At 40.9% G+C, this 16,862-nt stretch overlaps 1 protein-coding gene across 3 annotated transcripts in view; it reads right to left on the reverse strand.

Annotated features, from left to right (window-relative positions):
- Positions 1-4,838: 4,838 nt before the first annotated feature.
- TGFBR3 (transforming growth factor beta receptor 3) overlaps positions 4,839-16,862 on the reverse strand; it is a 209,094-nt gene continuing 197,070 nt past the window's right edge. For all 3 annotated transcript variants that reach the window (XM_004378731.2, XM_023733421.1, XM_023733420.1), the window contains 3 exons: positions 16,244-16,285; positions 13,645-13,752; positions 4,839-5,042 (listed from right to left, as the gene is read on the reverse strand). In XM_004378731.2, the coding sequence (XP_004378788.1) occupies positions 4,924-5,042; positions 13,645-13,752; positions 16,244-16,285 (269 nt within the window). In that variant the 3' untranslated portion in view covers positions 4,839-4,923. The remainder of the gene's footprint in view (positions 5,043-13,644; positions 13,753-16,243; positions 16,286-16,862) is intronic.

The following is a 16,862-nucleotide window of genomic DNA, read 5'->3' on the forward strand; positions in this document are numbered from 1 at the left end:
CCAAAAGGTCGGCAGTTCGAATCCACCAGCCACTCCTTGGAAACCCTATGGGGCGGTTCTACTCTGTCCTATGGGGTCGCTATAAGTTGGAATCGACTCAACGGCAAGGGGTTTGGTTTGGGTTCTCTTCCTGCTGTGTGGGCACCTAGTGATGAGGTGCGAGGGGGTGGGCTGCTGGCCTTGATACCTTTGTAGGTCTCTGTTTCAAACCACCTAAATCATTAATCTCAAAAGGGGAGGAGAAGGTAGGGATACGAGAGAACGTGGCTTGTAAAAGCTTATTCAATGTTACAGTCTTTGATAGTAAAAGAAAGCTATTTTCGTAATATAAACTTGTCTGGTGGAGAATATGCTGAATTGAAAGAAAGCATTCAGCAAACCAAACACATGGGAGGAACTGAAGATGTTCAGAATGTCTGGGGCATAGATTTAGAGCTCCAGAGAGGTGAGAGAAGTGGTTGGAAAGGTAGGCAGGGCCAGACTATTCTTTTTTAAACCATATTAAGGAGTCTGAAGTTTATCCTGAAGTCAAAGGGGAAATTACTTAATGGCTTTAAGTTGGGGAGTGACATGATTTGAGTCTTTTTAGGATTACTCTGGCTGCACGGTGGACAGAGTTGGAGGCAAGCAAATGGGAAGTCGGCATACTGGTTAGGAGGCTGTAGCAGAAATCCAGCTCAAGACACAACGGGGCTTGGACACTGGTTTATATAGCAGTGAGAGTAGAAAGAAGTCAGTGATTTGGAGAAAGAGATACTCTAAAGAGAGTATAACACTTGGAGTTATTATTTTGGGGGTAGGGGAGCCAAGGAGAAATCAAGGAAGATTCCCAGGTTTTTGGCTTGGGTAACTGGAAGATGTTGGTGCCATACTGAAATAGGAAATGCTGGAAGAGAAGCAGCATTGTAGTATTTGGAGGGGATGAGAACAGTAGACCCTAAACACATATTAGGGGCAGTGGTGGTTCAGCGGTAGAATCTTCACGTTCCAGGCAGGAGACAGGGTTTGATTTCAGGCCAGTGTACCTTACATGCAGCCACCACCCATCTGTCAGTGGAAGCTATGATGCTGACAGGCTTCAGCGGAGCTTTCAGACTAAAACAGACTAGGATGTAAGGCCTGGTGATCTACTTCTGAAAATCAGCCAATGAAAACCCTATGAGTTATAATGATACCAATCATGGGGATAATGCAGGACTGAGCAGCACTTCGTTCCACTGTGCATGGGGTTGATATGTTGGAGGTGAACTCTACAGCAGCTAACAACAAATACATAGCTTCCCTTTTCTTGCCTTTAGGAGATTGACAGAAAGCCCAGGAAGAGATTCCAAGACCACTCCCACTCCAGGTTTTCCGCCACATTTTTCTGGGAAGCGGGATAGCTCCTGCTGCAGTCTCCTCCACACCCCAGCCCCGCCTCCCTCTGTTCTAGTGAGCCTAGGGGATCCTCTTAGTCTTCTCCCTCCCTCCTCCTCATCAACACAGTTAGGGAAGAAGATAAATTTAGGAGAAAGTCACAGTGAAGAAAGTTCTATCGGTCTACGGTGGTAGAATTTAATGATGAGTAAACAAAACATAATAATTGATATATATATCTCTTTATTATGCACAGATAAAAGACTTAAAACTGTGGTTATCAAAACTATACATCTAAGCATGTTCACAAAATTGCGGACACATTGAACAAAGAATACAACAGGGGTATTCAAACTGGCCACAGGGATTTTACGGGTACTCTTTTTACCCTCATAGATGATGAAAGACAGCAACAAAATCAGGCTCATTCAGGAAAAAACCAGAAGAGAGAAGTACTGTATTCGGAAACTGATAATAGACCTTTTTAGAAAAACATCTGTCAGTTTCATGAACAACCCCCGGATATAACAGGAAAAACCACATACACAACTCACCCAACAAAATGTGCTCTGTTAACAAATAACCAGCAGTACAATCACCATTCAAACCATGAGGTAGTTACATTACAAGAAGCCTGGCACACGTGTGTGTGCCCCACACATACTCACAATCATGCCCCACTACAGAACACATGCAGGAAATGGATTTACAATCTTATTACGGGACAAGGAAAGGATCATTTTTGTTGTTGTTGTTTGTTTAGAAAATGCTACACAAACAGCTGAGACAGAAAAAATCTGTGACTTTTTAAAATACAGAGTAACAGCCGGTAAACACCCCATGGTGAAAGGGCTATAGGGTATCACACAGACAAGGCGGCCCTGGAGTTTAAAAGCATTTCAACCATAGCTTTAGCATTAAACAAACAAAATAAAATGGCCTGTGTGAATGGTTTAGGCAGCAGAAATAACAAAACATCTTGCAGAAAGATGAGTTCAACTGGAATATAACAACAGTTTCAAAGATGCTTTCAGAACATGTTATAAAAGTAGAGCTTGTACTTTGTATTAAAACTGTGAAGTATGAAGCAATCAGAAATGCTGTAACAAGAAGCTAGGGAGAAAACACTCTATTTTTTAACATTCATTTTCAAGAAATACTTCAGAAGTACTTAATGACATTCACTCTCCAACTAACATGGACCAGGTTTCATCAACACAGATGTCTTGATTTAATAATACTTCTGACAAAGAGACCCAAACAAATTTGCTCAAATATATCAGAAATTAAAGGTGATTTTTTCCCTTTTCTTTTTAGGAAAATCTTTTGATTTGCAACTATAAATTTGTATATTAACAAAGTTATTTATAAAATCATTCGTAATGTAGCATTTCTCTCAAAAATATACATTAAAATATATTACAAAAGGCTTTAACCGTATCCATCTAAGAAATGGACCTTTTAATACCTCCTAGTAGCTAATTTTCTTTTTAAACAAGATGGAAAAGGGATTTAAAAAAAAACAAAAACAAAGAACTAATCAAAAGAATTCACAGTAACTGAAATTAAACATTTCATATGGAGTAACTTAAATTTATCTAAAACAAATATATCTTTATACATGTTTTTTTGGTAGTAAAATATAGCTATAAGTGACTTAAAGACTCTAGTCTTCTTTGAAGACATCTTTAAACTTTTTTATACATAGAATATGCTAAAACAATACATTCTGCTGAAGGTTAGGCAAAGCGCATTATTTTCAAACAAAGGTAGCGTAATTTAGGTCCTCCATTCTGATACCCTTACATTAAAAAAAAAAACTAAAGGAAAAAAATTATCCTGTAATCTCACATCTTCTTCATTTGTATGTGGAAATTTGTAAAGCTTTCAATGTATCAATGTAGATAGACTGGAAATCTCAAACCTAATCTAATCTGTTTTGGTTAAAATAATCCTGAGTGAATGTCTACACCTATCAAATCAATCAAACGATTATTCAATGATTAGGTAAATAATGATTGACAACTTTCCACCTACTTGTTTGCCATACAGACACTGCTCTCGGGCATTTCCTACTTCAGGTTCCATTCACAGAGAACCAGGCACAGCTTCCTTATTTTAGGGCAGTGAGATCTGCTTGTGAATATTTTACAGTAGAATCTAGCCTGTTCTACTTCTGGAATTCTGAGTCATCTGAGAAGAATTATGGAAAAAGAGTAACGTTTGATTTGCAATGGAGCTATCTTCCTCAGTAAGTGATTTTCCTCTGGCATTCTCTTTTAACACAGGTATCAGTTGAGCTTATTTTAGCTGCAAAGGGGCATCATACTATTCCATTTAATGAAATTCACCTCAAATCTTTTTCAAGTTTGGGATACATTAAGGCAAGAGAACATAGGCAACCCAAATGAGTGCCATTTTCCATACTGCAGCACTTTCTTGGCAGAACTGGTGACACTGTTCAGATAACCAACTGGAGTCTAACAGGATCCGCCGTGCATTTTCAATTTACAAGAGTTTGGTTTTTACAAAAGGGTCTATTAAAAAGGTTGACATGTTTTAAGTAGAAACGCTCATTCCACCAAATACACTGAAGAAAAAGTTCCAACTCTGAAAGCACAGAATCTTTTCAAATGGGGAATGAATATTTTCTTCTTCAACTTAGAAAATGAATGTGCCAGATGACATATTATATACTTGCACTTGCATACACGCACACATATATCTCTGCAAATTCCTCCTCAACGCTACAACTGAATTTTGCCCCCAGTTTATCTATTAATCTATCAGAACAAAATGCCACAAATGGCACAAATCCTCAGTCGCAGAATTTAGCCATTTTTCAATCTCTATATGTCTATAAAGAAAGGCAAGATTTGCATTAAGACATTTTTGCAGTCGGTGTGCAAGTGTACAGAGAAACGGGAAGCTGATAAGGTAATCAGCATTGTTTTTGGCCCAGGGCACAAGTAAGGAATGTTGCCTTGATGTGTGTCAGGATGCAGTCCCGGAGAGCAGCACCCATCAAGCTGACACATCAGACCCCACAGGTACGGCAGCAAGGTCAAGAAGTGTGCCACCCAGACAAAGGTGCAAATGAGACCTGGAGGATGCTTAGAAAGTCTTAAAGCATTTCTTCTGTTTTACACCTTGGTTCAGACATAGATGAATCTTTGGCCACATCTCATTGGTTCTACTATCTGGCTAGTAACTTCTTATCAGCTCCTTTAAGTCTGTGTAAAGCTCAGGGCCCCAAATTACTGATGTTCTTACCTGGACAAAGCAGCATTTTAAAAACTGGCATGTGTTTCACATTGACAACCCCCCCCAAGCCTATGAGGGGCCGGTGGAAAAGGCCACCATCTTTGCTTTCTCACATGAATTCTAGCGTGAAAGTCAAAAGTCCAGGGGTCAGGTTTATCTTCGCCCTGGGTGGGAGGGGGTGTGAATACATCAGGTGATTTTATATTGAAATTCACTCTTTACAAGGGAACCAAAATTAAGCCCTCCAAGTCTGGGCGCGTGGCACCAGCTGCCAGGCCCTGCCCTTGGCGGCGGCTGGCCGGGCTAGGCGGTGCTGCTGCTGGAGCAGGGCGTGCTCTGCGTGCTGCCGATGCTGTGGGCCGCGCTGCTGTTTTCCGAGGCTGGCGGGGTGGTGGGGACTTGCTGCCTTCCTGGGGTCTCCCCTGCAGTTAATAAAGAGGCAGAGAGAGAGGCATGTTACCTGTGTGCATTACTGAAAAGAACATTTCCCCTTTGTCATTTTAGTCCATGTTTTTCTCAACCATGGGCAGAAGCAGCTAGACTAGATCCTAGACGGTTAGACTCTACCATAAGGCTTTTCCGTTTGTTTTTGTTGTTTTGCTCATAAAGCCTCTTGCATGGGGAAAAGCAGGATCGTTTCTAAGCTGGCTAACAGGCAGCCACAGTGGCTAAGAACTTTGACAGTTGACACAAAGTTCCCTGTATTTTGGAGCCCTCTGAAGAAACCACCAACATTAGCACTGTCTAATCCAAGTAATTGGCACCTGTATTTAGGAACCGCTATCCACCGACTCTCATAAAGCTGTTGTAGGGTATGTAGGGTGAGACCTCTAAACTGTAATAAGAGAATCTTGATAGCTTGGGGGTCTTTTTCAGAATGTACTTGTTAAAAACAGGGTAAGCAAGTCTAGCTTTTGCCCTAGCTACAGTAGAAAGAAGTGCAGTGGTGTTCAGTGGTAGAATTCTCATCTTCCATGCAGGAGACCCAGTTGAATTCCCAGCCAACGCACCTCATGTGCAGCCACCACCCGTCTGTCAGTGGAGGCTTGCATGTTGCTATGATGCTGAACAGGTTTCAGAGGAGCTTCCAGACTAAGACAGACTAGGAAGAAAGGCCTAGCAATCTACTTCTGAAAGGCAGTCAATGAAAACCTTATGGATCACAACTGTCTGATCTGCAACCAATTATGGGGATGGCACAGGACCGGGCAGCATTTCGTTCTGCTGTGCATGAGGCTGTCATGAGTTGAGAGTCAACTGGACAGCAGCAGAGAGTGCCTTGTGCACTAAGCAGACAACCTACCTTAGAAAGGGGAATGCCTCTGAAGTGGGGAGACTGCTATCTGAAAAACCTTGTGGGAAGGGCTTTAGCTGTTTGTACATGGGGACTGCGGCTGCGAGGAAACACATCCACCTCCATTCTGAGGTTTACTGCAGAGTATATCCTAACACATGAAGTATCCCACTTTTCATTACACATCCCACTGCATTTTAGCTAAACTCATTCTGTGTGCCAAATGTACACTGCTTTGGAGAGGGAGGAAACCTCGGGTCACACACATGGTTTGCATTTAACACTGCAAAAGGTCCTAGAGTTAGTCTTTTCTCCAGCAAAACTGGCCTCAGTGCAGCCCTCAAAAAAATGGCTCTAGATAGGAAAAAGGGATGAGGGCTCTTCAATGAAAAACGTTAACATTTTTCTTGAAAAGTCAGGGCATCGACTTCATAAATTTCTTGTAAGCAGCCTCTCCCCTCAAATGTGGGAAGCCCCAGAGGGCCAGGTCTGTTTATGAATAAGCCTCCTCTTTCCTGTCATGCTGAAATACAAATCTATCAGCTGGAGATAAGCAACCCTCCAGGCCACTTCACTAAAACAAAACACACAGTGCAAAGGCTCTGCCCTCAGAGCACGGGAACTCCAGCCCACTACTTCCATTCCCTTTCTCCTGTCTCTCATAGCCTCTGCCAAAAAAGCAGTTCTGCAAAATGCAGAACTGGTTCATGCCCCCCGGTCTGGTTACAGCTTTCCCTGTCACCCGCTTTACCAACCATACACCTACATACATTTTTGCATCAATCTCAGAGCACTTACATGCTTGTTGCATAATTGGCCCCTGCTACATTTCCTCTGAATACATTTGCCTCTGGAACTGGTGGAGGGGGATGGAGGATCACTCTGCCTGAGAGGCAGGGCATTTTTACTCTTCCTTTTTGGGCCCTCCCCAGCATTGCCCCCACCCTTCTGCCAAAAATTCACTTCTTCCTGAGTGGGAGCTTTATTTCTAGGAGAGAATCAAAATCTCTTCGCAATTCTGATGTTCACAAAGAATATTCCAGAGACCTAAACAAATCTCGATATACTTTAAGAGTTCAGCAGCCCCCTTACAACCCACATGTTGATCCACACACCAGCTGGATCCTCATGTTAGCAATTAGGTCGAATGTGGCTGTCTAAGAACCACATTACAAAAACATCTTTCCCCATTTAAGTAAAGAATACATCAGCAAAGTAGGAGGTATGTCACCAATACCCCCCTTTCCTTTTTGGCTCAGTTAGGCCTCATTTGCTCAGCCTTTATTTGCTAAAGCAAGATGGCCTTGCCTCACCTACTGACAGCAAACAAGTTTCTTTCCTCCAGAATTACCAACGTGTGCTTGATCATTCACATTCAGGTAAAGTGCCACTGTGACTCCCTGTCCAGGAAGTCAGAATATTTGCTTTCCGATGTCTATTTGCCAAATATAATTTGTTGCCATGCCAGTTTATTTTCATCAGTGCTCATTAAAAAGGTCTTTCAACTTCAAAGATTTTGGAAACTCTTTACCCTGTTAATGCAAAATACTGCTCAAAATAAAACCCCAAACAAAACAAAACAAAGAAGCCCCCCATGCAAGACTGCAGGATGCATTTCACCAAGATGGAAGAGTCAACTTAACCTCATCATCTATTGACCTTGATCCAATAATCTGCCAAGGCAATCTTTGAGAAGCTGCTTGGAAATGTTGAAAACCCCTTCTTTAGACAATCCCTTCTATCTCTATGGCTATTTTCACATGGAAGATACTGGAGATTTCAAAATATAACCGAGTTCATAATAGCATTTATCTTTTGACAAAATTAAGAAAAAGTTCTGTCAGATGAAAGAGGCACTACAGAAAAATTCACCATAAGGAAGTTTAACGTGCAGGTGCTTCTGTTTTAAGAAGAACCAAGTTCCCTGGGTTTTCTCAAACGACTCCTTGGACTTTCTACTTCCTACCTCCGATTTCTTGGAGCACTGACGTTTTCTAAAATATCCCTTGGTGTGAGAAAATACAACGATGCTACTTCTGAAGGAGACGGCCAGGGATGGGCCAGGTAGGCCCACTTAATGAATGTAAGAGGTTCAGAGAGACTCCTTGCTCATAAACACCATGCTTGGCCATCAGAGGAAATGTGTTTGGTCTTCATGCTTTGCTACTAAAATCTCAAACCACATTGAAGAAAGAGAGATTTAGCAGGGAGGGAGAATGAGTAGCGGAAAAAGGCAGTTGCCACATGAGGTACTCTGGAGGAGAGGGGTACACTGACAACAAGGGCACCCAGGATTAATTTTGCCCAGTTCACATATCAACCTGAGACTGGGCCTAGATAATGCCAGAGATGCTTCTAGAAGCAGAAAAATATAATTCTTAAGGGATGTTATTTTTATTTTATTGAGTAAATTAAATTTATTTCTTTAGCATGGCATGGAGATGTCCATATCTAATTTCCTGCCATCTCTTTGGCAGTCTACTTTTCCACTGGATGGTTATCGCCAAGCCTTTCACCATGGCAGGTCCTGTTTGGATACTAGTGGAGAAACTTTATCTAAGAAAGATGTGAATAACTTGGAGAGGCTTTAGAGAAACAACAACAACAAGAGTTTAAAAGAAAGATGAAAGGAATCCCGATTATTTAGCCCAAAGGAGGCCGTTTGCAAATACTGTCCATAGAAGATTATTACAGAGGAACGACAGCTGTTCCCTATCTCCCTTGAGGCAGAACATAAGGAAATGAGTTTAAATGGCAGCGGCAGGGATTTGGGTCAGATAGAAAAGAACTTGCTGATTACGAGGATTGGTTAGTTATAAACAGAATTTATGGAATCGCTTTCTCAGGAGATATTTAAGTATAGGATTGACAACCACATGCCTGGGGGTGATTTAGATTTAATAGTCCTTGTTGATGGGAAGAAAACCAGGATATTTTCCTTTAGGCCCATACTGGTTGCAATTTTGTACCGATGAATAGCTCTGTTTCTTGGCGTCCTAACTGTAATTATTTCACAGGCTCATTCCAGTAAGGAGAAAGAACGAGACCACCTTTAGTTCAGTGAATTTTTCAACCACCAAGAGTTCCGAACACTATTACCTTTTTAGTATCTTCAAAAATTATCCTTCTCCATTCTTCAAGCTAAAAGATCTTCTTTTGCAGGCAGAGTTCTCCAAGAGTTGTTGTTACAAGTTGTTATAGGTTATGGGGAAAAGGGGAAATGTTCTGAAGTAGGAATTAAAGTCTTTCAAGTTGTCCAGACTAACATTTTCTTTCTATTTTCCTACAGTATGGCCATACCGTTTGCACTTTCACCTTGGTTTTCTGTAGGATTTTACTCATACTCGGAAGTCTAATAATAATTCAGAGGGAGGAGGAAGAGGAAGAGGGGAACCAGCAAAGAGTCAAAAGTGGTTGCTCTGAGGAGGAAGATATGGGGGAGGGGCAGTACAGAACTGGTATTTTTTATAACGAGTCTTGTAGAGCTATTTTAGCCTTTAAACTGTGCATGCACTGCTTTGATAAAGCTATAAATTTTTTTTTTAAGTTTTCTTCTTTATTGTACTTTAGATGAAGGTTTACAGAACAAACTAGCTTCTCATTGAACAGTTAGTACACATATTGTTTTGTGACACTGGTTAACAACCCCAAGACATGTCAACACTCTCCCTCTCAACCTTGGGTTCCCTCTTACCAGCTTTCCTGTCCCCTCCTGCCTTCTAGCCCTTGCCCCTGGGCTGGTGTGCCCCTTTACTCTCGTTTTGTTTTATGGGCCCGTTTAATCTTTGGCTGAAGTTGAACCTTAGGAATGACTTCATCACTGAGCTAAGAGCGTGTCCGGGGGCCATACTGTCAGGGTTTCTTCAGTCTCTGTCAGGCCAATAAGTCTGGTCTTTTTTTGTGAGTTACAATTTTGTTCTACATTTTTCTTCAGCTCTTTCTGGGACCCTCTACTGTGATCCCTGTCAGAGAAGCCAGTGGTGGCAGCTGGGCACCATCTAGTTATATTGGACTCAGTCTGGTGGAGGCTGTGGTAGTTGTGGTCTATTAGTTCTTTGGACTAATCTTTCCCTTGTATCTTTAGTTTTCTTCATTCTCCCTCGCTCCCCAAGGAGTGCGACCAGTGGAGTATCTTAGATGGCCGCTCACAGGCTTTTAAGACCTCAGATGCTACTCACCAAAGTAGAATGTAGAACATATTCTTTGTAAACTATGTTATGCCAATTGAGCTAGATGTTCTCTGAGGCTATGGTCCCATAGCCCTTAGCCCAGCAATTTGGTCCCTCAGGAGTCTGGATGTGTCTATGGAGTTTCCATGACCTTGCCTTGTAGAAGTTGTGCTGGCTAAAGCTATAAATTTTTAATGAAAAATAAAAGCGTTGTCCCTCTTCTCAGAAAAAATGCACATATACAAGCTTGCACGTGATTTTAGGGACCTTCATGGACTAGATGGCTGGGGATCCCTGAACTAGCTAGACTCCCTAAGGAGTGTGAAGATTCTACGGTTTCATTCTAGCACCATTTCCACCTCTCTCTGTCCCTCCTCTCTGCATCATCTTGGGAGAGAATGTAAGTTTTAGGAATGGAGTTTCCTCAAACAGAATGAATATAGCCTTATGGAAGTATTTATCATCTGACAACTCCTTATGCCCAGAGTTGTCATATGATAAAGTAGGAACCAAGCTTTCTTAGACTTGCTCACATTCCAGGTATGTAAGTAGATATCCCCAACTCAAATATGTGGATTGGTTTAGTGCTCTGTGCTGCACATGGAATGCAAAGCACAACTAAAGGAAAAGGCATCCAAATTAAGGATTGTTTTTGACATAGAGGCAGATGCTGTCTGAACCCCCAAATATACCATATAAGGCCTGAGTTCTACAGCTTAGTTTATTGTGGAAATTGAAGTGGACTGAATCAGGGTTTGAGTACCCAACTCATCCCACTGGCTGCATTATGAAATTCCCTTTTCGTCTAAACTCACTGCTAGCTCACCCAGGTAAGAAGAAACTGAGGGGTTTCTGGACAAGAAAGTACCATTTGGCCCTTCTCGATATTTGTAGGGAGAAAAGTGAGCCTTCTTCAGATTTGAGGAAAAGTTAAACCTCTTCATGTAGAATGTGACCCTACTGTTCCTCAGGAGCAGTTTGTAAAAATGAACCAGAAACGATAGCTTTTAATACAAAGTAATGGTGAAGCTGCATTATACGTGACGCTAACAGATTTAGAGCCGAAGTGACAGTGTTTGTAAATCTGTAAGCCTTCCAAAACAGCACAATTTAGTTTGCTAGAAAGCACCACAGGAAGGGTTTTTGGTTTTGTTTTGCTTTAATTTACTTACAATTTTCTATATTAACAAAAACTTAAAAACGCCTCCTAAGCCTGTGGTTTGAGGGGGAAAGGAGCAGTAACAACAAACCTCCAAGTTCAGTGAGCAGGAATAAACACCATAAACTGAGCTTTGCTTTTCATCAGGTTTGTATGCTTGGTTGTGGATGAGAGTAGGGGATTACCAGTGGATTTCAGTGCGGGTGTGTTCCAAAAGAGTGTGCCTTCTGGCTTCCTGACCCTCCCTGGCGAGAGATTAGCTTGCAAAGTTGAGGATGCAGCTCTATGACCAAGGCCAGTCCGTGGCTTAGCAGGCACATGTGGAACATCTATGGGTGCCTACCCCATATAAAACCTCAGGGTTAGTTTTCTTGGCGTAATTTCAAATTCACTCCCAATATACAGCATAGGCTGCCAACAGCCCTAGAACCTCACAGCCATGCAGGATGTTGGAAAAAGATGCAAAGAACTTTGAGATTTGAACAAGTCAGTATTGTTGTGACAAAATTATTCACCTTACAACGCTACTCTGCTAAAAGCTGTCTCTTCTGGTCATTTTAAAAGCTGCTCACGTGGAGGAATACTCCTAAATTGATTCACAGAGTTGTATAATCCTCAGAATTATTATGCTTAAGAGTCTGATTCTCTCTCTTACATGGAATATACTTCACTCAAATGTTGTTGACTAGGAACAGCAACAGCAGCAATATTAAATGCTCCTGAACTCTTGCCAAGAGGTCAGCTTTGGACTTCGTGAATTTCATGTGCTAGGTGTGATCTACAATAACTCAGCTGGGGACAGCAGTATTTGAAGGGAAATTTCTGATGAAAAAGAGTCTGATACTTAAGATTTTAACTTCATGCTAAGCGGGAAAAGAGTGTAACAGAGGATCGCTGTTAATGTTTTTATTCTCAACAGTTTGAGGCTTGGTCTAGCAATCAAGAAGATTAAGATATGACTCCCACAAATCTTCAGTGCTTCTCTTCACTTTAAATCAGTCATCCTTTCAGCTTGACTAGTTGAACAGTCCAAGGTGAGGTCAGAGATCACGGCCTTCATTGGTTCAACGGAGAATTAACGAAATTCCAAATAGAGAGGCTGGGTCTGCCACTGGCCTCTGACTGATCCAGCACAGTTTACGTAAGTTCAGTATGTAAACTACAAATATCCAAGAATGAACAAGACCAACTAGATGGCTAGATATGCCTCAGAATGCATGTCTTTCCTCTCCAGAATTGCAAGGAAATTGCAATAGAAGGGTAGGTCATTTGTTCCCTCCCCACTGCTCTACTGACTCCCCTTGCTGGGCTACAATTCTGTATTGAGGTCAGAATAGGTTCTCTGTTCAGGCCAGTTAAGTCTCAACCTTGGGAGTAAGGGGAGACAGAGACATTAGAATTTCTGGGGATCAGGGAGCATAGCTTGGAAACAAAGTGCTTTGTTTCATCACTTTTATTTGTTTTTAATTCTTAATTATAGATTTTGAAATTTTAAATAACTTTAAAGAAAGATAGGAGAATTTTGTCATCAAAGAAGAGTATGGCATATTCTAGCCTGAGATCAGAAGAACTAGATAGTGCCCGGCTACCACCACCAACCAGGGACATAAGAGAAGGTCCAGGCTAGAATGGGAGAAAAACGTAGAACAAAATTCAAATTTGTAAAAAAGACCAGACATACTGGAGTGATAGAGACTAGAGGAACCTCCAAGACTATCGCCCTAAGATACCCTTTTAACCTGGAACTGAAACCACTCCCAGAAGTCACCTTTTAGCCAAATAATAGACTGGCCTATAAAATAAACAGTAACACTTGCAAGGAATGTGCTCCTTTAAACAACTTGGCTAGGCCATGATTCCCAGTATTGTGTGGTTGCCTTCCATTTTGTGATCTGATGTGATTTTCCTATGTGTTGTAAATCCTAATCTCTGCCTGTGGTTAATGAGGCAAGATTAGGTTATGTTAAAGAGAATTAAGGTGGGATGCAGCACCCTTATTCAGGTCACAGCCCTGATCTAATGTAAGGGGAGTTTCCTGGGGTGTGGCCTGTATTACTTTTTATCTTACAAGAGATAGAAGGAGAGAGAATCAAGCAGAGAGATAGGGATCTCATGCCACCAAGAAAGAAGTGCTAGGAGCAGAGTGTGTCCTTTGGACCCAGAGTCCCTGTGCTGAGAAGCTCCCAGACCAGCGGAAGATTGAAGACAAGGACTTTCCCTCAGAACCAACAGAGACAGAAAGCCTTCCCCTGGAGCTGGCACCCTGAATTTGGACTTCTAGCCTCCTAGACTGTGAGAGAATACATTTCTGTTTGTTAAAGACATCCACTTGTGGTATTTCTGTTATAGCAGCACTAGATAACTAAGACAGCCAACAACTAATATTCAACAGTCACACTAACCTGTATGAGAATAGATGTACCACAAGGCCCCCGTCAGGAGTGCTCCAATCACAAATGCTGCAAACGCAATGCCCATCACAGTTAGGGTGTCCAAGCCGTGGAAAATTGCTAGAAAGAAGGGGAACCAAGACGTGCACTTTAAGTTAGTCTGCATTTTATATCTATTGCAACTTTATTTCACAAGCACCATCAACTGAGCAAGGACTAATAAAATCTGAGAATCTAATAAAGATCCCAACAAAATACACTGTATTTGTAACTTGCAAATTTTGTCTGGAAGGAAAAAGAAGTTCTCAGGTTTCCATGGTATCTTCAGTTTTAAGCAACAAATTTACTAAAAAATCAGATTTGTAAACTCTGTATGAAACCTTCTGTTTATCATTTCATTGTTTCAGTCTGAGGACCTACTATTTGATTGGTAAGTGGCTTGAAAATTCAGAGATTAAGACGCATTGGAAAGTAAGGTAAACTCCCATCATCGACATCTAACTGTTTCTTATGATTGAACACCTCCAATAAGGCTAGGAGGCATGGCATAGAAAACACAATACTTCATAAACATATTTTTGTAAACATTTAAAAGTATAAAATATAACAGGAAGAAAGGGGCTGAGAAGAAGAAATCACAGAATACGAACAGACTATTTCTATGGATTATAATATTTCACTGATCTCAAACTAAACCCTCAATTTTAACAACTGTGTTTTGTGTCATTTAAAACACCCTAGGCCTTAACACTTTTCAAACTGTGATCCTTCTACGTGGGGAATGGAAATACTTCTCAGTGGGGAGTGATGTCAGTTTTATGGTCAGCAAAACACATAAACAGAACCAACTGTTCTTCCATTTGGCAAAGTTTTTTTATATTTGAAATTAATTCCAGGCCACAGAAATAGAACATTTCCTTTCATTTAAGAAAACTACCTTCTTCAAGTCACTTATAAGAAGTTAAAATCAGTTTCCAGGGGAGAGAGGTTTTTGGTAGAATAAGACCTCTGAGGTCTCTGGTTTTTAAATGCAAATTGAAGGTACAGGCTCTCCCCATTATTTCAATCTTATCTCTACTACCCTCACCAGTCAAAAGCAACTTCAGCTGCTTGCTATATCAATTAAATTAAGTCTTTTTGCCTTTCAACTCACTTCAGTGTAAAAGATTCAGCTATAGACAAATCTTATGCCTGAAAAGCCCCCATACTCCAAAGGCACTCAGGAAAAGTGTGTTGTTTTGGAAAAGAGTCTGGAAGGATTGAAATTCCCACTCTTTCTGGTTACTAGCCATGTGTCCTTTGGTATGTTCATTTAACTTCTGAACAAATGAGCATAACACTATTTCACCTGCTGGACACAGGGGTTATATAAAACAGGAGTTTGTAAAAGGGATGGGGATACCCTAGAAGGAGACATATTAAAACATGACCTGTCTTTCGATGGAACCCTAGTGGTACAGTGGTTAAGAGCTTGGCTGCTAACCAAAAGTTCGTATCCACCAGCCACTCCCTGGAAACCCTATGGGGCAGTTCTACGCTGTCCTATAGGGTTGCTATGAGTTGGAATCGACTTGATGGCAACGAGTTTGTTTTTTGTTGTTGTTTGTTTATTTTGTCTTTCTGTGTTTACAGGTGCAAAAATGCGGCATGATTTTTAAGGTCTTTCGTGGAAATATTCTAGAATTCCAAAAATGGAGATGTCATTTATGACAATCAGACTAGTATAAATACGACAGAATGTGTTCATATGTGTCTCTATTTCTGGGTTCACGTCTAGTTCTACGATATTGTTAAGTACTTCACTTAGTGGAACTGTTTGTAACGTGCTTTGTATAAAGGAACTCTCCAGACTAGCTGTCCTGTGTATGTGATGGTGTTAGCATGGAGACCAATCCTGAGAGTCTTAGGAATGGAAAAAAAGCACAGATTTTCCTCACAAGGGAACATCATCTAGAAGAGATCTAGGAATACACCCAGGAAGCCTAGGTTCTAGCCCTGCCTGAAGCACCAACTGTAACAAGGGCAAGTCACTTAAGTCTTTCTGGGTCAGCTTCTTATTCCATATAAAATGAGGAAACTGGCCTAAATAATTTCCAACTCATCATTCTACAGTAGTTGATGTATCTCTTTTTTTCTCATATGTACTCCCCAGGCCCCTCCACGGCCCTTGGATTAGAGATTGTCTTAAAGGTACAACCACTACTTCCCTTAGCACTGCTTCTCTGAGCAGGTAAATATCGTTGATGGCACTTAGAGCAAATCACTGCCATAGCTTAAGTTAATGCTTTCTTTACACAGTGGATATCACAATGGATATAAGTATGCAAATAATTAACGTCTCTAGAATTAACATACTGCCTTCCCAATATACTAGCAATGAGTCAACAAACTGATATTAAAAAATAGCAAAGGAAAAGAAGAAAGAGGAGAATGAAGGAAGGACAAAGGAAAGGAAAAAGAAAGAATGAGGGAAAAAAAAAGGAAAGGAGAAGTGAGAATGGGAGCAGAGGTCTCCTTATCAAAACTCAAAGTTTGGCAAATGTTCACTAACTAAATAGTTCTTATAAAAGCCCAGGAGACTTCGTTTTCAAATAGTTGCATAAAGACTTACGTGCAGGAATCTGATTCCGTTCCTTAACGCTTGGACCTGTTTCTGAAACAAAAACATCAATCACAATGCATTCCATTGAGAAACCAAGTTTTATGCAAAAGGTCATCAAAATCTCTGCAGAAGCTAACATTTTTCTGTTTGTTAATAAACACTCTGAAAGCTCTGTCAATTATCCTCTTTAGATATCAACCCATAACAGGAGTTGCTCAGAAATCTGTCAATGATCGATTGTACAGGCCATCCAATCTGAAGACTACTCAGGGGCAAACACCTAAACTTAAAGGCATTTCAGTCTGACAATTCATATGTGTGTGTATGTATGTGTGTGCAGGTACATTCATAATTATTTACAAAAGCATTAAATAAAGGATTCCCGTAAATACCGTGCTTCTTCAGTGTATTTAGAATAATATTCCACTTTCAAAAAATCTTTTAATTTAATGTACGTACTTTTTTTAAAGGATGTTTATTCTTTATCCTAAAGCTATTGTCCTATAGTTCAACTCCTCTTCATCTGCCATTTGCATGGTTATAGAGGTGTCCTAACTGGTCCCCCTATCTCGACCACTACCCCTACCCCAAATATTTCCTCCTCCACACTTGCCCCCAGAGTGAATTT

Source organism: Trichechus manatus, unplaced genomic scaffold (genome assembly GCF_000243295.1).
Source record: "Trichechus manatus latirostris isolate Lorelei unplaced genomic scaffold, TriManLat1.0 scaffold00058, whole genome shotgun sequence".
NCBI classification, from domain to species: Eukaryota; Metazoa; Chordata; class Mammalia; order Sirenia; family Trichechidae; genus Trichechus; species Trichechus manatus.